The sequence below is a fragment of the Ascaphus truei genome, chromosome 6, assembly GCF_040206685.1.
Source record: "Ascaphus truei isolate aAscTru1 chromosome 6, aAscTru1.hap1, whole genome shotgun sequence".
Taxonomy (NCBI): Eukaryota; Metazoa; Chordata; class Amphibia; order Anura; family Ascaphidae; genus Ascaphus; species Ascaphus truei.
Genome location: NC_134488.1, coordinates 12,870,179 through 12,894,860, shown reverse-complemented (window position 1 = coordinate 12,894,860; position 24,682 = coordinate 12,870,179). Strand labels below are relative to the sequence as shown.

Here is a 24,682-nt window from a genome sequence, read left to right as displayed (position 1 = left end):
AGCAGGGAGGGAAGCATCTGGTGGGCAAGGAAGCAGCACCCACCCGGTCAAGATCAGTCACCAACCCAGGCAGTCAAGGCAGTTACTCACTCACTCACCCACCGAAGCATTCACTCACTCACCCAGTCACTCAGTCACCCAGTCAAGGTCACCCAGTCACCCACCCACCCAGTCATTCAGTCACCCATCCAGTCACTCAGTCACCCACCCAAGTCACCCAGTCACTCACCCACCCAGTCACTCAGTCACCCACCCAGGCAGTCACTCAGGCACCCACCCAGTTAGTCACCCACCCACGCACCTTGGCAGTCGAAGCAGTCAGTCACCCAACCACCCTGGCAGTCAGCCACCTACCCACCTATGCAGTCAGTCACCCACTCAAGCAGTCAGTCACCCACCCATACTTAACCCCCCCCAGGCCCATACTTAACCTCCCCCCCCCAGGCCCATACTGAATCCCCCCCAGGCCTTTTGTCACATTAGATATAGCACTGGGTATCTTTGTCTCTTGTTGAAAATATAAAAATAAACAGATTGCATTGTAATGTTTTTTTCCGTATTACAATAAGAAGAAAACAGTTAAGTAAAAGTTGCGCGCTAAATTTTTGTTTTTTCCGTGGTAGGTGCGCTATGGGTTTTGTCTTCTTTCATCTCCAATAGGTGCAGCAGGATCCGCCGTCTTCTTCCAGTCACATGAAATGTGACAGGCCTTATTTAAGGCCACTGACATCACCTTTGACTGACAAATGGTACATCCACCAATCCAATTGGTGGATATATCATGTGATGGCTTCCTCTTTTTTTCATGATGTGATGTTACCTTATAGGGAGGGAAGCCAGCCAATCAGGTAGCATTTGCTTCCCTCCCTTTTAGATTACATCACTTTGCAAAAAAATGGAAGCCATCACATGGTATATCCACCAATCGGATACCGTTTGTCAGTTAAATGTGACGTCAGAGGCCTTGTATAAGGCCTGTCATGTCTCATTTGACCGGAAGAAGATGGCGGATCAAAATCTCCCGCTGCACCTGTTGGACAAGAAAGAAGACAAGGATGAAGATAAGATCTACTCACCGGGGCCTCCTCTGCAAGCAACTGAGGATCGTAGACGTCTGTGCATCATGCTGATGAGGATCATTGTGTTGTTGGTCAAGAGTTGGTGCCGCCAATAGCGGGGGAGAAAGGGTACTGGCGTCCCGGGCGCCATGGGTCTGGGAGGCCCGGCCGGGCGCCAGTTAATAAAAAAAAATGGCGGCGATTTCCCCGCGGTCCCGGCGCACATGCACAGGGCCCTCTTCCCCCCCCCCCTGCTCCCAACGTGGGACGGAGGGGGAAGTACCAGCTCCTCCTGCGGCGGCCCCGACATGGGACAGAGGGGGAAGTACCAGCTCCTCCTGCGGCCTGCTTCCCCCCACGGCCAGCTTCCCACGCTCCCCCCGCGGCCAGCTTCCCGGGCTCCCCCCGAGACCACCTCCAGTGCCCCCCCCCCCCCCCCGAGCCCACCTCCTGCGCCCCCAAGCCCATCTCCCCTCCCGGGCAGCTGCCGCTGGGATATCGGGGGCAGGAGGGGAAAGAGTCCAGCGGCAAGCTGCACCCACCCGGTCAAGGTAAGTCACTGTCACCCATTGTCACTGTCACCCACCCAGTCACTGTCTCCCTGTCACCCAGTCACTGTCTCCCACCCAGTCACTGTCACCCACCCACCCAGTCACTGTAACCCAGTCAGTGTCTCCCACCCAACCAGTCAGTGTCTCCCACCCACCCACTCAGTGTCTCCCACCCACCCAGTCAGTGTCTCCCACCCACCCAGTCAGTGTCTCCCACCCACCCTGTCAGTGTCTCCCATCCACCCAGTCAGTGTCTCCCACCCACCCACTCAGTGTCTCCCACCCACCCAGTCAGTTTCTCCCATCCACCCAGTCAGTGTCTCCCACCCACCCACTCAGTGTCTCCCACCCACCCAGTCAGTGTCTCCCACCCACCTAGTCAGTGTCTCCCATCCACCCAGTCAGTGTCATCCACCCACCCACTCAATGTCATTCACCCACTCAGGTCACTGTCTCCCAGTCACCAAGTCACTGTCACCCACCCACCCACCGTTAACATTGACCCACCAACCGTCATTCACCCACCCACCCACTGTCATTAAACCCAGTCATTCACCCACCCACCCGCTGTCATTCAGTGGCATTTTTTTGTTTTTATTTAATTGCAATGTGATGTGTTTTATGGAATTTTTTTTAGGTTGCCCATATATTGCCATAGTGTTAATCCTTGCCCCCAATGGCTAGAGGGGGTGGAGGATGAGTGTTGTGGGCCCCATGGAGGGTAGTAGGCCTCTTGGGTAGGTTGTCTGAGGGGGAGTTAACCCCTCCATTACACAGCGGTTAATAACGGCTAAGGTGAATAAGGGGTTACTGGCCGGTACTTTGTTGTTTTTATTTTACTGTTGGTGCCACAGAGGAGGAAGATGAGGAGAACTATAAGGACTAAGGTGACCTTTATCCTGGCAGGGGTAAGTATAACTTTTATTTACTATATGCTGGCTGGCTAATGGTTTATTTTTAATGGGCAAATGTGCCATTATCCATATCTGGATAATAGGGCTTTTGATAATTACTGTATGTGTTGGGGGCTGGGGAGGGGGGGGGGGGTGGGTAGAGTGGTGGATAGTAGGGTCCCCATTGATTGCCTTTGTGGTTATCTGTTCCCCTGTTGAGTACATATGTAACCACAGTGGCAGTCAATTATTTTATTGCCTACTGTTTATTTTAATGTACTGTACAGTATTGCAATGTCAATGCCGTTGTATTTTTTATTTTTTTTGCTGCACAAATGGGCAAAGCGCTATTAGCCATTTGGCTACTAGTACTTTTGTCCGTTTTTATGTGTGTTGATGGGGGTAGAGTGGGTATAGGATGGGAGAAATTGCCCGGGACAGGTGGTTAGCCGGAGGGCTTAATTACCTTAGCGTTTGTAAACTATGGTAATTAAGGGGTTAATCCATCAAGCAACCCTCCCAGGAGGCCGAACCACCCTCCCCGGGGCAAGTACAGTACATCCTTCACCAACCCCATTAAAACACCAGCAACCCCTTAATTACCTTAGTGGTAGTAACCGCAAAAGTAATTAAGGGGTCACTAGTGTTTTAATGGTTGGGCATCGGCCCTTACATGTGAAGGTGAAGAGGAGGAGGAGGATGCCTTCATCCTGGCAGGGGTAAGTAAAACATTTATTAAATTTATTTGCACTGTATTTTACTGTATGTATTTTACTGTATACTGTAGTTTACATATTTGGCTACTAGGGCATTTGCCCATTCCTTTGTGGGGAGGTGTTGGGGGCAGAGGGGGTGGTTGAAGGAGATAGTTGCCCCGGCGTTGGTGGTTAACCCACTCGGGTGGATAGTTGGAGGGGTTACCCCGTTCATTACTTTTGCGGTAGTAACCGCTATGGTAATAAAGGGGTTAATCCATCCGGCAACCCTGCCGGTAGGCCTACCTATCCACCCTGGGCAACTTCCCCCTTCACCCACCCCCTCTACCACCAACAAACAAGGTACTATGATTAAACCCCTTCAGTACCTTAGATGCTAAGGTACTGATGCTGCTCTTTCTATTATTTTAATTACATAGGATTGAAGCATGGGAGCTCTGGAGCTGAACTGCATTAATTTTAGTCACAAGGACCCCTGCATCCCGAGTTACAGACCCCGGTATGGGGTGCCGGGGTCTCTCTCATTGTTTAATTTAATTCTCTCACGTCACGTGACAGGGACATTTAAACGTGCAGGAGTTACTGGCGCTCCATACCGTGGCCTGTATCTCATGAAACAGGGGGTCCCCAGGGCTGAAATTAAGCTCCGGACACCCCCTGCTTCAATTTTACGTTAGCAGCGCGGCCTTGTAGAAGTGCAGAGAGAGAGAGAGAGAGAGAGTGACTGATTCTGTCTACTCTCACTGTGCGTCTCTTCCAGACTGATGCTGCCCGGTAGGACTAACACAGCGGGAGTCCCATTCAGAAGCAGAGACCCCTGCTGAGTTAATCCTGATGGGCAATTCCCCCCTGCACTGCACTTTGCCGTGAAGCCTCCACGTTTGGTCCACGGTTCACCAGGCAGGTTGGAGATGAAGCTCGCTGCATCTGTACCTTCAGATTCATAGATGTCTGTGAACACTTCTGAAATGAAATGAACTAAAATGTATAATACAATTGTTGAGCCATTTGTATTTTATTCTTTGGAGGAATAAGGCAGCCATCTTTGATTTGTGATTGTAGTCTATTGCCGTTTATAACAAACCACTCTGGCTTCTGCTTCTTCAGCATAAACCTATTGATTTCTTTGCAGCTGTCATGTAATGCATGGGGTGAAGGAAAAGGATAGGTAGGGGTGGACAGTCAAGAGCTATTCCAGAAGTGACAGAAGCAAGAGCAATTAGCAGTGAATCCAGTGCCATACTGTATATCACATCCCAAATGCAAGGAGACCGTCTCCAGGCGTCTGAGAGAGAAAAAGTATATTTTGATCATCCTCGTTTAGATTTGTATACAAGTAAATTCTTAACATTTTGAGATGGTATTTGAAAGTAGATATTGTTTTAATTTAAATGTATTAAATCCATTGCTAAAAAGTTTGTGGGTGCAAAACAGCAATGTTTTGTAGAAGGTCCATTACCATACAAATGTCAGTGTTCAAACCAAAATGTGCACCTCTGCAGTCCAGGGCTTCCTGCTCTGAGTTATGATAAGCATTGGTAGGCTATAATGTGTCCTGAATGCCTCTTCCCTCTCCTCTACAGGTTTGGGTTCGCTGCTGCACCTGAGAGGTTGGAACCTGTAAGAGATCAGCGTTTTCACAAGCCCAAAAAATCCACCAAGGGCAGATCCAAATCCAGGAAGCACTCTGGTGAGTGATGAGCCTTCCACCACCAGTCATGAGCAAACCAAACACAATTAATATTCAGGTCCACCATGACTGCTGAAGGTTTAATGGTGCGAGTGGGACCTACTTCCTTTTGCAGTGCAAATATCTTACACACAGGTATCGTGGGAGGAAGATGCTGTGACAGCAAATTAGGATCGAAGTTTAAGAAGAAGGAAATAAAAACAAAACAAATAATATAATAATCTGCATAAAACCATTACTTTGCTTATCATCTGACACAGTAATAACACTAGAATAGCACAATGTCGTATAAAGACAATCAAAGACAAGACAATTAGATTTATGTGAATGGCAACATTTGTATCAAAATTTCAAACAGCCATTGAGGCGTAAATACTAAGCAGAGCAAATGTGGAAATCTTATTTTAAATTGCACTTGTGCGTGCTTATGTACTAACCTGAACTGTCTCAATCTGCTGATGGTGATGCCCTAAAAAAAATCAAATATGATTTTAGTACATCGGCCCCAAATGTGTTCTACTGTAGTTCCGTCTGTAAGAATTTACAGTAGTTCACAGAAGGCTGTGTAATAAAGCACATTATCTGCCAAGGGCCAGCTGCACTGGAGGGTGCTTATTAATTACAAGAAAGGCCACAGACTTACTTGAGAATCAAAACCTATGTATTTAAAGCTGCAGTTCAAGCAATATCCTACATGTGTGGGTTTTTTTTTAATGAATCAGTTCTGTACTATGAGCAAATTCATGTAGCATTTTTTTTATGTATTCTAATGTAACAAGCATTTATTTCCCTATAGCAACCATTTACAAAGTCAAATCCCCTTCCCCTTCTGAAACAGTATCACCTTTTTGAGCCCTGCCCCTTCTCTAGCAGTGAACCATTTGAATCGAGTGCCTGCCTGGTCGCATAATCTTCCTCACAGAACTTTGGCTGTGGCCCAGGAAGAGGGCCCAGGAGGCATCTAGTGAAACCCGAGCCGAATCTTCAGCGATCGATTACAGGAGAACGGATCGATCAGCAACTTGTCAGTGTGCAGATTGTATTGATGCACATATTTAATGATTTTTTTTTAAATGACAGCTTGAACTGCAGCTTTAAAGCAATATCCTACATGTGTTTTTTTTTTTTTTTAAATAAAATGAGTTGTGTACTGTGAGAAAATACTTGTAGCATTAAAAAAATAAATGTTTTAAAGACATTTTTGAATGTTTCTAATGTAGGAAGCATTTCCAAAGTGACAGCCCCCTCCCCTTCTGATAGGCTCGGGCTCTTGAGCCCCGCTCCCTCCCTAGCAGTGCACCAATTGTATCTACCCAGTCAATCTGTGTCAGTTCCACTCCGAATCCTACACGTTTCGTGAGGTCTTCACCTCACTTCTTCAGTGAAATATCCGTTATGCCCCTGAAGAAGAGAGGTGAGGAGCTCACAAGATATTTTGTATGTGCCATATGTATTTAATAGATACATTGTGACGAAAACTGACCTGTTCTAGAACTTCAGAATCGGAATGTGTTGCAGGAACCCACGTAGAGTTAAGAAGAGTAATCTTATCTTGGGTCCAGTTGATGTCCGTGCTCGGTTACCCAGTGATCTCTGTCCATGAGCATAACATCCATAGAAGCATAAAGTAGCAACTGCACACACTGTAGCACAATGTGAATTTAACCCTTCCCCTGCCAGCAGGGGCTGCAACACTTTGCTTGCCCCCGTGGCATCGAAAGGGTTAAATGTGAATTGAAAATCACTTGCATGTTGTTGCTGAATGCCACAGTAATTGGTGCAAGGAGACAAAGGGGATTTCCCCCCGGAAACTATGTGCACCCGTTGTTGTGCTCTTCAGCAATGATCTGTGAATGATTTAATTTGCCATCGTTGTGGAGAGGTGGGAGAAATAATTGAGTATGCGACGGATGTTATTACAGAACAAAAACAGGGGCATGGAGCACAAAACAAACAACTAAAACCAATTGTTGCTTAAATTTCTATTCTAATGTATTTAGTAGAAATAGCCGTGTTAGTCCAGTTGGGATAGTGCAGAGTAAATGAATACTTCAGTATTAGGTGATACATTTTTTATTTGGACTAGCAATATTATAAAAGAATTACTTACAATTTCAAATCCTGAATGGAATGTTTTGAAGCACGGAAAATATTTGAATTCAAAATGATAATACACTTTGACACCTACCTTGTCACTAAAACTGGAGGACGTAATGCGGATATGGGGTTTTTAACCCACTACCATCATTTTTTGTAATGTATCTCCTTGCCTCTCTGGGAATGTTACAATTAACCCACCCCCTGAATCTCCACCCCACCCCCCGCCCTGCACACTGCTGATGGTTGTATGATCCTGTGTCTCACTCTCCCTTTCATCCATTCATTTCCCTCTCTGTTTATTCCTTGTCTGCATCATCTGCCTATCTGTATTAAGCTCATGGAACCTTTGTAAATCAGTAATTCAAAATGTTAGTCCAAATAAAAAAGGTATCACCTAATACTGAAGTACTCATACTATTGTAAACACATAGAATAGAGCAGGACCCTGCAGACGCACTTACCAGAACGCCCTCCTACTGTCTGTACGTTCTTCCTACTTACCAATTCGATTGTAAGCTCTTTGGAGCAGGGACTCCGTTTCCTAAAGTTTACTTTTATGTCTGAAGCGCTTCTTCCCATTATTGTTATTTGTATTATTTGTTATTTATATGATTATCATGTGTATTACTGCTGTGAAGCGCTATGTGCATAAATGGCGCTATAAAAATTAAATTATACATACAGCATATATACAACGTTTTGGGGCAGCTGCCCCTTCGTGAAATCATCCTAAATCCTCAGAGCTGTATACTGTGCAGTGCAGAGGTTTCCAACTCCAGTCCTCAAGAATCACTAACAGTGCATGTTTTCAGCCTATTATTATTATTATTATTATTACCCCTGCTTGAGCACAGATGGTCAGTGAAAATAATTGGGCCACCTGTTCTAATGAGAGGATAGCCTTAAAACTGCACTGTTAGTGGCCCTGGACTGGAGTTGGGAACCTCTGGTGTAGTGGGTACAAGATGATTGAGGTCAAATGGAACACTAAGGACTTGCTAAGCGAGAGTTACACCTACATAACGTAACATTATTGCCTGGCCTTGACCTTAATGGAGCTTAGTGAATATGGAATGACTATAATTTAGGCTGTAATGAGCCAATTTGGAAGCCATTTGCAACAAAGTCTGTTGCAAAATGAAAAATACCGGTTAATGTCACATTATTTGTTGTAGTGAATACTGTGCTATGATTAACAGAAGTTAAGTTAGTGTATCTAGCCCTCAACGTTCCCATAAATGATATCATTTAATAGGCTCACGCAGGCTGTGCTCTGTCTTTATCAGATGGATCCACCTCACAGGTTCACCAGCCACCCCCAGCCATGTATACCGATGCTCGATGCATACGTAGGAAGAAGCGTCCAGTCCGTCAGGATCCCCTCTCTCGTCTCTCCGCACTGAGGGACGAGCTCTGTCACCGATCACTGTCTGATGACCGGGCATCCATTTTGACCAGCACCGAACCCGATGACTCCAGCGGCCATGCCACCCTTCTGTGACCATCCCCGGAGAGAGGCCGTATCCTAGGTCCTTTCTGTCTCTTGGTGCTGACACCCCTTGCCCTCCCTCTGAAAAGACCTGTACACAAAACCGTGAGCAGCAAGTCGTGCGTTCATTGCCTACCTCACCAACCCTGTGTGTGTGCTGAGGATAAACTCACGCCTCACATCTCGGAGCAATGTACAGTGTTAAGACTGCAAACCGGTAGAGCTGAGGTTAAAGTTATAGGTCACAGCTCAGCACTATGTATGATGTGTCTATAGCACAGAGTGGGAGCTCTGAGAATAAACCTATGTCTCACAGCTCAGCTTTATGTATGGTATTTATACCACTCCATAACCCCACGAGACGTAGGAGCTTAATCTATATTCATTGGCATACCTTTGTGTGTTTGTACTAACAGTGTGTGTGTGTGTGTGTGTGTATGCTTGTGTATCTGTATATATATATATACACATACACACACACACACACACACACACGGGACTTGTATGTTCTCACACAGGCACATCTGGAGGATATTTCATCATATCTGCTAACATAAGCTTCATGTATGATTAGAATGTCCCAAGCCATTAGAGGTGGGCTGAGACAGTTTTGGTTTTATATTGACTTCCAAAAGAAGCAAAAACGTGCAGCCAACAAGCTCGAATGACCTGCAAAACCACAACTGGATTGGTCCTTCACCTGCTGACTTGGTTCTCTGTAGACACTTTCCATTTGAATGATGGTTGTCATGCCAGGCTTTAACTTTATTATCATAATTACAACCCTAAAGTTGGATCAACATGATCATGTGGGCCCTGTTCTGGAGTACAGTTCCATATTGTGGAGAATGTAAAGGATTGGAGGGTTTGGGAAAAAATACTGTATGTGGGGGGGTTGTAAGCAATAATTTTCATGCTTGAGAAACTGCTGCAGATGGCTCATAATAGTTGTCATTCAGAGCTCCCTTCTAAGCAAGGACAAAGCCAGAATTCCATTATTTATACACCTTATGAAGTCTTAACATTGTAAAAGGTGCTCACTTGTTGGGTTACTTCTCGGTAATATCACTCTGAACTGACCAACATTGTAATACAGATTCTGAGTGCCTTGTTACCATAACTCAACTGCCAGAGGTGACCATGGACTTATTGTGGTAGGGTTGAACTCCAGAGAAAATGACCTTTACAGGAGAATGCCTTTGGTTACAGAGGACATGCCATCTTTAAAATATTCTCTGTGCCCCTATCCTAGTGCCAATGATACAGAGGGGAATTCCATATTTCTCAGTGTCACAGAGTATAACACAGGAACACATTTATTATCCACATACACCAGAGACACTAATCTGTGAATACAGTACTTCTTCTTTGCTATTTTGAAATGTATTATCAAATCGTGAGGCTTCTGCCACTTCTGCTTATCAATTGTTTAAGTATTTTATAGCAGCATTCTTAATTAGCATAGACAATGTACACCTTCCAGAGGAAGGTAATTAATGAGTGGACTTACATTATTCCCAAGGTGCTATAATGCATCTCTTCTTAGTTTTTTCTTTTTACCTAGTCTGACAGCAGCTGTCTCACTTGTATTCTATGGGGTATCTAAGAGATTGTGTGAGGGGAGTGGTATGAGGACCAAGTTCTTCCATTTGCGTCTTCTATACGTTTTTATCATCTTAACTATTGATCTTGCTCTGATTTCAACAGACTAGTTTGCTGACACACTGGATGGAGCAATATATTGATTTTTAGTATGCAAACTGAGAAACATTATCTGCTATTGGCACGAAGAGATTAGGACCTGCTCCTCTGTCCAGGAAAAGGTGTTTGACCTCCAGTGATTCCTCACCTTGGAAACTGGGGATTCGGCTAATTGTCCAGATTAGATTTGTACAGAACTTTATCACAGGGTAATAATGGCAATAATGCACTCTATGGGATGTTATGTAAGCAATAAGACATGGGTATATTACTAGAGCAGTGCTAGGTACAAGCATGTAGCAAAAGGTCATATGAGCTAGTGCCTGGGCAGAAGAGATTTAGGCCCATGTTTACTAAGCAGTGTTCTGCATAAGACACATTCCAGTGCTGGAACTCATATTGACTTGGGTGACATGTGAGGTGTATTCCAGCCACAGAAGGTGCCTTATGCCTGCAGACTGCTTAGTAAATATGTCACTATTTCTGGTCTGGTTGTCATCTATTTCAATATTTCAAAAAAAAAAAAAATTCTGTTAGTCTTTATTTTTATTTCCATTTATGTTACCCTTTCATTTCCATTCGGCAGCTTTATTTCCTGTAGGGGGTGACCGCACCATTGCTGGCACAGCAGTGTTTTATGCACAGCAAAGCTGGTAGCCTTTCCATATAGATGACTTTCTACATTAACACATAAAGTAGCAATGCACCTCAATGAAAAACTATATTTTTAGATGGCATATAAATGAAAAACAAAATATTTATTTTAGATTGCGGTCACAACATTAGAGAAACAGATTTTATGTTGGAGACTTGATTCCTAGGCATCTTGTCATACTCCTTTAGAGGGGTTTAACAGTCTGTGAGTTCATTGTTTGTCTGGTTTCCTTTAGCACCTGCTTACAGAATGAAAATCCTTTAAAGCACATCTAGGAATGTTCTATTGTATTTGGAAAATCAGTTACTTGACAAGTCAGGTCAATTTTTAAAGACACATTTGCTTTGAACATTGGAGAAAAATGTATAGTACATACATGCACAAGAATGAATTAGGGCCCGAAAGCTTTTTGTTTGTTTTGCTACAGATGTTAAAAGTAAGTTGAACGAATTGTTTTTAGTTCATTTTGATGGGGTTTTTTTTAGATACACAGAGATTTTCTAATTAATTTATATAACTACTTGTTTATAGAACAGGAGACACCATTGAAGTCTCCAATCCCCTTCCAGGTCCAAGTGGAGCCTTGAATCATCAGAGACCAACTTTAGAAGATTGTGGATACAGAACCTGCAAAGGATAATTTGGGGCTGAGTAGGTTTAGTTAATTATTCTATGGAAGAACAGATTTAATGAATGGCATTTTAATCAACTTTTTTATTCCTAGCAGTAACAATAGTTAAGTGAGCAGTGTCCAATTTCTATCAACGTATGGGAAGGGATCCACTAGGCTAACCAATTCTTATCATCAAAATCGCATTTAATCTAAAAGAAAGTTGGTGGCACACATACTGTAGAAAAAAATAATATATACTGTATGGTCATAGGTGATGTAAAAAATATATATATTATAGTACCAAAGGGCTCACAACTACGTGTAACAGTAGATCCTGAGGAACGTCCCCACAAGGCCCACCACTGAAAGCAGTGTATGTATAATGTGTACAGTATTTAATCATTTCTGAGTGCTGGTCATTATGAGACCCGTTGAACTGTACCATTAGAGTGCCATTTGACCAGTCGTGATGTTTGATTTCTTCCTGTCGTTTTATACTGTAGCATGAGACAAAACACCCATGCATCGTTTAGGTCAATACACGTACAGTAGGTAAACCAATGAACGGAGTGCATTATTGCTTTTAGAATTACGTGTATCAGTGGGACCTGTATATGAGGGTCACCCAGCTCTAGCAGTATCAGCAATAAAATTAAACGTTTTTCATCAACCGCAACATCCAGAGTAGTCAGTGAAATCAACCTGGATCCTTTGTTGTCCCTGGATGCATCAGAGTGGTATAAAAGGAGTATGGTGAAATACATGGTTTCTTTTGGCACAGTGTTTGTGTGTGGGACACTCATTCATCTATCTTGCTCCATATACCGTTGGATACTTTAAAATACTTAAACAAAATGAGAGACTTTAAATGTTAGTCCTGGGGCAGCTTGGGTCTTGCAGGGTGCTGGTGGGGTGATCCATAATGTGAGAGGACCTTGGAAGAGGTCGTATCTTTTCATGCACATGCTGCTGTGAGACACAGGCACAGAGGACTTCTTCCAGTGTCACTGAGCTCTGCTCTGGCCGGTGATCTTCTATCCCGCTGGTGGTGCTCTTTTTTAATCAATCCAGTGATCGGGGAGTTTGATCTAACTGCTGTAGCACAGCTTGGCTGCACAAACCACCTCTCGCTGCAGCTTACAGTATAGTATTCCGTGGCATCGGGGAATCTAGTAACCAGCAATAATGTCACTGTGAGCCACGTGTAGGGAGAGCTGTTGCACTTGTCATGCAGGGAATAGCACTTTAGCCCTTTTGCTTTATAAGGCGCGGACAGCATAGAGCAGGGGTGGCCAACTCCAGTCCTCAAGGGCCACCAACAGGTCAGGTTTTCAGGATATCCCTGCTTCAGCACAGGTGGCTAAGTCTTTGACTTTGAGCAACCTGTGCTGAATCAGGGATATCCTTTGAAACCGGACCTGTTGGTGGCCCTTGCGGACTGGAGTTGGCCATTCCTGGCCTGGTGTCTGCTCTGTATTCTGCAAGGCTGATACTGTGTTACGGCTCATGCAGCAGTTTGTCGTGCACTGATAATGATTGCTGTGAATGCGATCTGTGTGTGCTCACCTTAACATAGACTTATGTAGCAAAGTGACACAAGTGTATCATTATTTGACGGGCATAAAACCTTACACACGATAAATATAAGAATGGTGCAAAGCCAAAAGAGCCATTTGTACATCTGCTGACAGCAGGTTATTGGGACAGAGAAAACCATGGTTTGTAGCTCTGACTAGCACAGTATGGACTACGGCCCATATTTACTAAGCGGTGCTATTTCATAAGGCACCAGAGTCCCTGCATCTCTCCCAAGGACCTAGTATCCTTAGTGACCAAGGCATTATGTTCAAATGGCACGTAGCTAATTCATATTAATTTCAGTTACTATATCCCCCATTGCACTACCTTTTGGAGCATGAAAGTGATCACTATTGTGTGTCTCTGACATGTTCAATTGCAGTATTGAGAGGTATTTTGTAATCTCATGCACCCCTACGCATTTCACACAATTAGAATACATTTTCCGTGGACTCTACACACTGTAAGTAGCCTTAGCTAGACTTCATTTAGTTTTAATAAATAAATTAGAAAAGTTGCTGCTGCTATCCAAAAAAGGTGTGTTCACAATATTAGTGGTAAAAACATATACTGTACATTCAAACATATATACTTTTGGTCTTTGTATTATACATTACCACTTGAATTGTGTAAAATGGGATAAGATGATCTCATTAAATAAGCAAGTGGAGGGTCATAAATGGCATTTTTGCTGCAAAAATAACATTATGGGGACACATTTGCTCATGAAGTGTCTTACATTTAACGCAAATTATATTTGACTCTAAGGGGGTAATTCAATATACTCCAAAGAGGCTGTTCTGTCCGTTATTGGCCGAAAAACTACCAATACAGTATATTGAATATCTCCCAAAGTAATCATTCATTGGATATATCCTGTTATAATATGTACATTCCTATCGGTATGTCCAGCATTGCTAAATGATATATACGGTCAAATTATTCAAATAATGCGATGCGCGCTCCATATTCCCCGTTAAAGTGACAATTCAAGGGCATTGGCGTCTTGTTTCACAATGGCCTAGGAGAGGCACTGAGAACATTTGTCATCAGTGTATCACGATATATATTGCACATACAGGCATACCCCGGTTTAAGGACACTCACTTTAAGTACACTCGCGAGTAAGAACATATCGCTCAATACGAAAACAGCAGCTGACGCATGCGCCTGTCAGCACGTCCTGAACAGCAATACCGGCTCCCTACCTGTACCGAAGCTGTGCGCAAGCGGGGAGACTATAGAGCCTGTTACAAATGCGTTATTTACATCAGTTATGCACGTATATGATGATTGCAGTACAGTACATGAATCGATAAGTGGGAAAAGGTAGTGCTTCACTTTAAGTACATTTTCGCTTTACATACATGCTCCGGTCCCATTGCGCACGTTAATGCGGGGTATGCCTGTATTGCTATCGGTGATGTGGCGATAGGAGGAATTCAGTGGTTTTCTGATGCGTGTATTATAGCGGGATGTACAGTATTCTGCTCCTTGCTCGCAACATCATTTTGTATGTATATAGATACTGCAAAAAGACGTGGGCATGGGCTGTCACATAAGAAGAAAAGCCTGCAGAACATGTTCTATGGGTGTTAAACAGAATAGAGGATATATGCTGCACACCAGTGAAACATGAGAAGAGAGGATACGGTTGCCGGTGCTCCTGGTCCCAGGGAAGGCCTGTAAGTAATCCAGTATGTCCAGTCAATAGCAAACAGATGGGCCAGGGCACTTCGGATTTTTCAACAAAGGTAAACTTTATTGTGCCATAAGTACACACAAAGTTTCGGCCTCTCAATTGGCCTGTCTCACTTCACTGGAGAAAGGCCAATAGAGAGGCCAAAACGTTGTGAGTACTTAGTCACAATAAAGTTTACATTTGTTAAACAAAATCCGAAGTGTCCTGGCCCATCTGTTTGCTGTCCATAGGTGTTAAAGACATACAGAGTTAGCCTGCCCCTGTTTCTCATAAATCCATAGGGAAGAAAGGTGTGCTACATACACTTATTTTGCTGCTTATGTATATAAATACTATACCATGCCGATATGGAATAAACCTCAGTGACATATGTTTACGTTAAATGTGTTGATGTCACCTTTCATTAACAAGTTTCGACATGTCGCGTACTTTACACATCTTCCAGTTAATCTAAACCAGGGGCAGCCAACTCCAGTCCTCAAGGGTCACCAACAGATCAGGTTTTAAGGATATTCCTGCTTCAGCCCAAGTGGCTCAATCAGTGGCTCAGTCACTGTCTGAGCCACCTCGACGGAAGTAGGGATAGCCTGAAAACCTGGCTTGTTGGTGGCCTTTGAGGACTGGAGTTGGTCACCTGCTCTAAACAAACTTCCTGGAAATCTAAAATGCATAAACCCTTCGATATTAATTTTCTACGTGACCGTTTGCAGATGGAATCTTCCTTCTTTCCATCATTAATTCACTAGAGTGCAGCCTCTCACCTCACATTATTGTGAGTCTATGTACAATGCACTCTCAGAAACTAACAGGGGGAAATAAACAAGAGGGATGTTGAAATGTCGGAAGTAGCCATGGGAATGTCTTAATTAAGGCTTTGGGCCTGCTCATTAAAATATTCAATACACATTTATAGGGCTATGTATCAAAATCTCCCGGCTGCAAAAACACAGCAAATGGGAGTCAAGAACACCACTGTATTTATCAATGCAAAAAATCCCTTTGATTTCACTGGGATTCCTTTTTTAAATATAAATCTGGAGTTGTTCTGGACTCCATATTTGCCCAGTTTTTGCAGCTTGGAGAGTTTAATATATGTCCCCCAAGTATTCACAAAATAGAAAGATTTTGGTTGTTTTCGGGAGGTAGAAGAATCTAGACAAGATGTTTTTAGTGTCTGCACCAAACATTTCAATGATGTGCAAGGTTAACGCACTCAATGCAATAATGGTTCTAACTGTGTCATTTTAACCACTGCTTCCCTCCTGGGACTTTGATACATAACAATAGTTTTTGCACAAGTTGTTGTTGTTCCAGGGTAATGTGCTCTGTGACATGGTGTGTACTCCATATTTCTGCAGGTCATACAACTTTAGTTGGCTTTGAGGATCAGATCTAGTGACTATGCTGCTGGATCAATAGAAGATGCTCCATGTTGTACTTCTGTTTTGCAGTAATATTATCCCTTTAGGGCAATTTGCTATTTGCCCAAGGGAAGGGGGATGCTTGTTGTAGCTGTTTATGTGCAGATATATGTCTAAATTTAAAAAAAAATATATATATATATAAATATATACACATAAATATATAGTGAGAGAGAAAAGTCTATATCTATATATAGATAGATAGTATGTTTTATTTTTGTACCAAGCTGCTGGTATCCACAGGGCCAGTTCTGGAGCTACACTCCGATCTAGTCCTACTATGAAAGTTGTCCACTTTCCGATTTAATGGTTTCCCTCCTTGGGAAAGCTGTAAGCCTCTCTTGTAGGGAAGGGATCATTGGTGCTATAGATTACTGGTTGTTTTCATAGTCAAAGTACTGTAGTACATTGGTGCAATTTACTAGCCAGATAGGTGTTCATGGTGCAGTGATTTTTAGGTCTTTCTAGGAAGGTAGGTGTTGCTAGCGCAGTGCTTTGTGTCTCTAGCAAAGAAGGTGTTCAATGGTCCAAAAGTAATTATGAGCGACATAAAGCAGCACTGCTCTATGGGTCTGTGTGGAAGGAATGTTCTAACTGAACATTGCTTAGTAGATCTCTCTACCAGTGCGGGAGTCAGTAATGCAATACTATGCTAAATCTTTGTAACATGGAATGAGTGAATGATACATGTGTAGATCATTAGCAGAGGAGGCAGTACTAGCGTAATGATCTGCTTGTTCTCTGGCATTAAAGTGGTCAGTCACAGTATCCCTACTTTTTCTAAGCTTTGGGAACTGCAGGACTTTGGTTACAATAAAATGCTTGTCCTGCTGCTTTGACTTGTCATTTGGAGACTATGGAGGGTAATCAATCCATTGCCGTGCTCCATTGCCTTCCTAACCACAGTTGACCCCTCAAAATATGTAGAAAGCCAAGAGTTTTGCGATAGGGGTCTTTCAAAGGTGATGGGGGTTAGAGAGTAACCTTAAGGTGTGGAATGAAGAATAAATGTCATACAATACTGTTGTGTGCAATTTCTGTGTCATTAAAGCAGCACACCCAGTACAATGTACCTCCTAAACTTTATAACCCACGGCAGTGCCAGAGGGCGGTGGAACATTGTTTTCAAATGTATTGGATGCGTTGGGAGTTACCCTCTGCAACATGAACCCTTAAGGAGGAGAATTGTCTGTTTGTAACCTCACCCCTTCAGTGCCTTATTGCCATCAGAAGCACATACTGTATGCCATCTAAAAAATAAACCTGTAAAAGCCTTAGGTTGTCATTATAGATCATATGAAAATGATACGGCAAAGAGATTCCAGTGGTGGTGTTAATCGGGTATGGTAGTAGCATTTAAAGTTAATGGAGTTGGGGGTGAAAGGAGATGGTTTCAGTGTGGGCATTATTAAGAACATCAGGTCAAGTTTGCTGTATATTATTGGTATTGTGAGGAAGGTTGTTACTCCTACCAAGCACATTTTCTACTTGAATGAAGCAGTATAGTCAGTGTGGATCTGAAACACAAAACAATGCATCCAGTGTGTTCCCTCTTGATTGCAAGACAGTCTCAAGCATAGTTTTAACAGCTCTGTTTAGAGAAACATTCTTCGTCTGTGTCTAAAGGTGAAGTGACCATTACATGATTGTATGAAGCTGCTTGGGGATGTTTTAGATTTGATGAGTGATACAATACAATGGTTAGTCTATGATTTAGGCTTACCTGTGTCACAATTTCTAAAACGGGTCCAACCAGGCCATGTTTTTAAAAGAAGTTGTGAACTTAAACGCAAATTGACTACAGCTGTCTTTGGAGCTACACTTAAAACAAATGCCACCGCCAGTATGTGTTTTTAAAGCATGTTCCCCATCATCCGAATCATGATCCTATTGGCGCACATGACAGGGGATGTAAAAACAAGGTAAAACATTTACCAATAAGTATCCCTTGCGATGAAAACAGCATGGTTCAACTCCGAGAAACCCCTTGTTCCAATCCTTTAAATAAAAAAAGAGGGGGTCAAATGGATGCGATCACTGTGCTAAATCCCCATCCCATTTTAGAATCCTGAACTGGATTGACCTCTTGGGGGAAAAAATAGAACCAGAAGACAGAGCTGCTCCAATTAGATGAGCCAATGTGCTCTGCCTGAGTTTTAACTTGAATACTTATACAGTTGGCTTAGGCCAATAACTGCAGATCTGTTCATCGTAGATTATCAAGGAGGATGATCCATCAGCCTATAACACATGCCAATGACTACCCTGTGGACAACCCAAGTGGCGTAGTACATCCTCTCCCCATACTAAAATGCTCTGTATGCGTTAACACAGAGAATGTCTTTCCTTTGCCATGACCTGCCACACAGATCAAAGGTTCCTTTTGCATGTGAGAACAACCCTCCGTATTCACACATGCAACGAAAATATTGAGGGCACCTTCTCACACACATACCTCTGAGACACAGACGTGGCAAATCCAAATGCTTATTTAAATATGCACAGCTGTGACACATTGCTAAATGTAGAGCTGTGACTCAACCTGTTGGACATATAAGCCCATATTCACTAAATGGTGCTGTTTTAGCATGTCCTAACTCCCATTGATTTGAATGGGAGTTAGGTTGGGCTAAACCAAAACACCCTTTGGTGAGTATGGGCCATATAGAATCTTCCACATGTAAATTTTAGTTCTCTTAATCTATTCAGTGTCACAGAGAGTTCAATATATTGATTTGCACTGTGATGGTTAATGCACCTTCTTGAATTCCACCAATACCCCCCTAACATGATTTGCAGTGCCACAAAATAACAAAGACTATAAGTACCCCTCTAACAAAGATGATCAATTAATAAGTGCTTGCTAAGAGTACATCTAACCTATGGCAAAAATACAACCAAAAAACCCAACAGTACTAAATGTACTTTACTAGTAGTAGTTAAATTGCTACATGTCACTGAAGACGGTTTAAAACACACATTATGCAGTCAACTTTTTTGAAGGTGGCTGCTTCCATGGTACTTTTCTCTTGGTCTTCCATTACTCCAGAATATTAAAGCTCCATTCATTTAAAGGGGTTAAAAAATGTTCCAGAGCAAAGGATAGGCAGCTTTACAGCATATTCAGCAGTGACCTTCAACGCCCACATTTTGGTATCAACTGTCAGGGTGCATCATGGTAGTAAAAATGAAAAGTATGGGAGAAGAAGGGACCAGGTGTCAAGACTCAAATAGGATACTTCAAATAGGGCTTCATTTTGTAGCTGAAAAGAGGCTTCTATAGTCTCAACAGCGTATTCACCAACTGGTTCCATTCTGCTCTCTTAAGAGTCATCATTGTTCACAAAATAACAGGCTTTGGGTCCCAAATTTTGGTATAGACATTAAAGTGGAAAACAAACTTATATGTATAAGTTGGGAAGATCATCTCAAATTCATTTTCAATAAATATTTGTACAAGTGAATGCATCTTTAATGAAACAAAGAAAAAAAAGTCAAATAAATATATTATATCTGTTTCATATTCAGCCTTCTCTTGCCTTTTTCTTTCAATAACATTATGACAACATTTAGCAGTACCAACACCTCAGAGAATAAATTAGTGTAGGCACAACAGAGTCTCCGTTTCTAGTTTCAGAATGGTTCAATTAGGTTTAAAAGTAACAATTCTATATGTCAATATATAAAAATACCGATGTTGTTCCTTGTGTGTCAATGAGCTATTTAAGGATTGGTTATATAGACCAACATAAGAAATGAAGATCACTTACTTGATCATAATGGTATGTGGCATTAACTGTGCCTCCATCATTTTTTTTTTTCAAGATTTTAGTACATTAAATAATTTGACAAGTCTCATGTGACTTAAACCAATTTATCCTTAAATTTAAGAAACTTAAAGGCATGTTTCTTACACCAGACAGCAAATAACTGGATGGCAGATGTAAGAGTTACAGTGTACAGTAGCTTGATACATTTGTCTCTTCAATATGCTTTGAAGCTACTTTCTTGTGTTGAAGAATAAATGGGACAGAAATCTTCTCATAGGGAAGAAGTCACAACATATTAAATAAGAGCCATCAATAGATGGTCGTGATTCTGGATGTACTTCAATTAAGGAGCATGGGAATTCTTTACAAATGTTTGTGTATTAGCATCAAATCTTTTCTTTATGGTGGAACCGCTTAAAAACATCCAACCTACTGTATAGGACATTATGCATCCAATTACCATAGGTGTGTAAAGTTAATCCTTCAATAAGTCACCCTGTCACTCCACATAACTAAATCCCATATCACACACTGAAGCAAATGAAAACATCTGAATACAATGGCGCATGTTACGGTCCTGTTGTTAACACCATCACATGGCAGCAATTGTAATTAAAATTTCGAACTTATCGTATATAGACTCAAGGTTAAACAAGAGATTGTGCATTTTAAAACATTATTGTCGACATGAAAGGAATACCCCTCCTACATGATTTCATATGTATTGGTACTGATGTATTGGGATAACTTTTTTTTTACAGACCAGTATGAGAGTTCTTCATAGATAACCTCACAGGCCACTTCAAGTGTAATTTAATCTACTGTATGAAAAATACTCAAGTTGGTCACCTAAAAGTATCACACTCTACAATCAATGTTCATGCCATTAACAGTGATTGTTTCATTTCATACTCACACTAGTGCTGGAGATTATTGCTTGTGTATATTACTCTGTATTACTCTGTGAAAGTTTATGAGATTACTCATTACAAATCAATGAGACTTACCAGATCTAGTTGAACTAGACTTTGGATAAACTGGACATTTGGGGGCAGGTAAATGGCAGATGGGGTTTAATACGGATAAATGTAAGGTTCTGAACTTGGAGAGCAAGACTAAGATGGCTACTGTACATACAGAACAAACTAGATGGGACAAAATGAAGTCAATCCTTGATGAAGAAGGATTTAAGAGTACTTCTAGACAGTAGGTTTACCAACAGTGCGCAAAGTCAGGCAGTAATCACAAAGGCTAATAGGATAGTAATCATGCATAAAACTGGGCGTGGATTTAAGGGGAGGAAAGCATCATTTTGTGACTGAATATATCATTAGTAAGACCACACCTTGAATATGGAGTACAGTTTTGGAAACCGTTCCATAAAAAAAGATATAGAGCTGAAAGAAGTTCGGAGAAGAGCCACCAAATTAGTAAAGGGTATAAAGCAAAATTAAATTAGTTAACATTAGAAAAGAGGTGTATAAAGGGGAATATAATAACTATTTATAAATATATTCAGGGTCAATACAAAGAACTTTTAAGGTAATTATTCACCCAAGTACAGTACAAATGACACGGGTCATCCCTTGAGATCGGAGGAAAGGAAATTTTACCAGCAGCTAAGGAAAGGGTTATTTACAGTAATGGCAGTTAAAATGTTGAATTCATTACCCATGGAGACTGCGGGGCCTATTCTATTACAATAGCTTCAAATTGTGACAAACCACTTCTAAAGTGCACTTTAGGAGTGAATTTGTGTGCTTTGTTATTCTGTAAGCCCTTCTTAGATGTCCAAACCGTGCAAAAAAGGCTTTTTTAGAAGCGGTTTCATGCTGGCTGTGCAAATCCATGCGGGATGACCAAACTCACATTTTTTTGCAAAAACACTATTCTAGTAGCTCCGAAAAGTGCAAAAGGCTAAATCACTTGTAACAATTCACTTTTTTTTCCCTCACCACTGCAAGGCGGGCGAGGTCCCTCCAAAGTCTGAAATAGGGATTTTGCGTGGTGGTCATTGTGGTGGTGGTGGAGGAGGAGGAGCTATCATAAAAGGGGTTCATCCCCCCGAAGGCCCCTGGGTGGTCTAACCTCCCTCCCTGGGGCACTTAACCCCAACACCCACCCCAACAGATCTCACCCAAGTCCCCTCTATAGTTGTGGCCAATAGCCTTATTAAAATTCATACATTAAAAATACAACATTAAAAACATACACACAGCAATATAACACTGACACTTTGGAGAATATAGAATATGGGCCTTAGTAAGGCCCCAAAGTACACCCTAGCGTGGGTGACATACTGTAGGTGTCAATTACAGCAGGAGCTTTCAAAGCTCCTCCCCACAATGCTTTGCATCCATAGCAGTGACTTTGGAAGCTCTCACAAGTTTGGGGCCTTATTAAGCATGTAATCCCCCCACTCGCTCAGGACACTAATCCAAGAAGTAGTCTGGTATCGATCAAACTGTTTTGTTAGTAATAGTCTGACAAGTAATCAATATGATTTATTAATTAGGGGATCACGGGAAAAATATTTCCGCGGAGGGAGTGCTCAATGTAAAAAAGGTTGGGAACCACTGCTCTAAGCAGCAATTCAATTCATTGGGAGAGGGGGGGAGGTATTTAGTAAAGTCTACCAGCTAATGAACTGGGGGGCAGTGCAAAATAATTGCACCAGATTTATGAAAGGAAAAAGTGCAAATTTATTTCAATGGGATTCCTTTTCTTTATATAACCTGTACTGTTTTTCACTGGTTTTTACCAGAGGAACCAAAATGTCGGGCCTGTGTGCAAGTTGGATGCAATAAAATCATTTTGCCCTTACTTAGTGCTGTGCCAGTAATATAGATCACTTGTGATATTATTTTGAATATATACTGTGGGCTCCCCATTCATTTTTATTCACACTGATACACATACACACTCTTTCTTCACTTGCTTTCAGTAACCATTTAACACCTCTAGCCATAAAACACATCCACACCGGGGGAAGGAACAGCACAAATAACATTCCAAGAGACACTGTTTTTAAGTTTACCTTTTGCTTCATTCATTGTAACATCGCCGGAAGAAGAGATCAGTGTATCTCGAAAACTCGCACAAATAAAAGCATTTCATTAGCCACAGAACGGTATCATCTATTTATTTTTTGATTTTATATATATATATATATACACATACATACATACATACATACAGGGCTCGACAAACTAGGGCAAAACCCACTTGCAGGTCCTGAAAAAATAGCAGCGTAGCATAAAATTACGCCACATTGCCACAGGACGCCGTGACGTCATGGTGTCACGCAACATGGCACTGTGTGACATCTCGTGTCACGTAGCGCTCCATTGCCATGGCAATACGGCATAATTTGACACCGCACTACCATTTATTCAGGACCTACAGGAGAAACATTACAATTTGCAGGGGAGAAGACGGAGATCACCGCACTCTGCCAGACCCTGCCGTAGGTAAGCACTCGACAGCGGCCCAAATGCACTCGCCTCTGGCATGCGGGCGAGTGCATTTGTCAAGATTATATATATATGTATGTATATATATATATATGGATTATTTGTGAGCACATTCACATGTCTTAGGGAGGTCTACAACCCTTCCTTTCACCATTATCCCCAGCATACACTGCAGCAAGGGATTATGGGAAATGACATGCAAATGAGCACACAATGTGTCACCTTTTGTCTGAAAAACCATTGTTACATGGAGCCCATATAAGCTAATGCTCGCTGTTAACACAGCTTTAAAGCACAGCATGGAATCAGATGCAAAGCCAGAGAAACCATTCACAGACATGTTTCAACCTTAATGGGTAGTATCATCAGTGTGAAGTTGGTTGTTCTGCTGGCTTTGCATTTTCAAGACTGTAGGGTTTACCATCACGTTTTACGTTATAGTGGGTGAAAAAAAAGCTATATATATATATATATATATATATATATAAAAAACCTGTTTTGCCTTTTACCACCATAATCAGTATATATATACATCTCCAATACCTTTGTTCTCTTTCTAGGCCTTGGGTGGCCGTCTCCAGTCCTCAAGGGCCACCAACAGGTCAAGTTTTAAGGATATCCCTACTTCAGCACAGGTGGCTCAGTCATTATGAGGAGTTGGCCACACCTCTTCTATGCCATGCTCATTTGTTTCTGTACCTACCACAGATGCCCTTTAACCCCCAGCAATATACACTAGGAGAATCCTCCACAAATGGGGCTGTGGTTTTTGAGGAGCCAATGGGCACGAAAGGAAGGCTGCAGAGGCCAGCAGCAGACGTCCTTATTGGGCATTATTTCCTCTGTCTCCAAAAACTTTAAGATTATTATTATTATTATTATTGATAATTTGTCAGGCTAGAGATCCTGTACTAACGGAGTGTGTGATTACAATAGCACTGTATTAAACTTTCTCTTATTCTTGTATTTTTATACATTGTTTAGAAATAAATTAACAAGGTCATTAAACGCTGTCCTGGTGCTGTATCGATGCCTACTGTGCTTTTCACAAGGCAGGTTCTGAATTCGAACCATGTACTGCTCTCAGTTTCTGAGACCGGGTGCAGCCTTAACTGCATAGGAAACCTGAGTGGTGTGTGAGAAGCAGAAGTATAGGAGATGCAAGGTGAAGGTGCATTGACTGAGCAGTGTAGTGTGTGTGTGTGTGTGTGTGTGTGTGTGTGTGTGTGTGTGTGTGTGTGTGTGTGTGTGTGTGTGTGTGTGTGGTGGGTA

The 24,682-nt window shown here is 42.1% G+C and overlaps 1 protein-coding gene across 3 annotated transcripts in view; it reads left to right on the top strand.

Moving 5' to 3' along the window:
* The window catches only part of IGSF9B (immunoglobulin superfamily member 9B), a 90,337-nt gene extending 81,411 nt beyond the window's left edge, over nucleotides 1-8,926 (top strand). For 2 of the 3 annotated variants that reach the window (XM_075603370.1, XM_075603369.1), the window contains exons 19-20: nucleotides 4,802-4,908; nucleotides 8,295-8,926. In XM_075603370.1, the coding sequence (XP_075459485.1) occupies nucleotides 4,802-4,908; nucleotides 8,295-8,509 (322 nt within the window). In that variant the 3' untranslated portion in view covers nucleotides 8,510-8,926. Of the gene's footprint in view, nucleotides 1-4,801; nucleotides 4,909-8,294 lie in introns of those variants that run through there. The other variant, XM_075603371.1, reaches the window with a different exon arrangement.
* The last annotated feature ends 15,756 nt before the right edge of the window (nucleotides 8,927-24,682 follow it).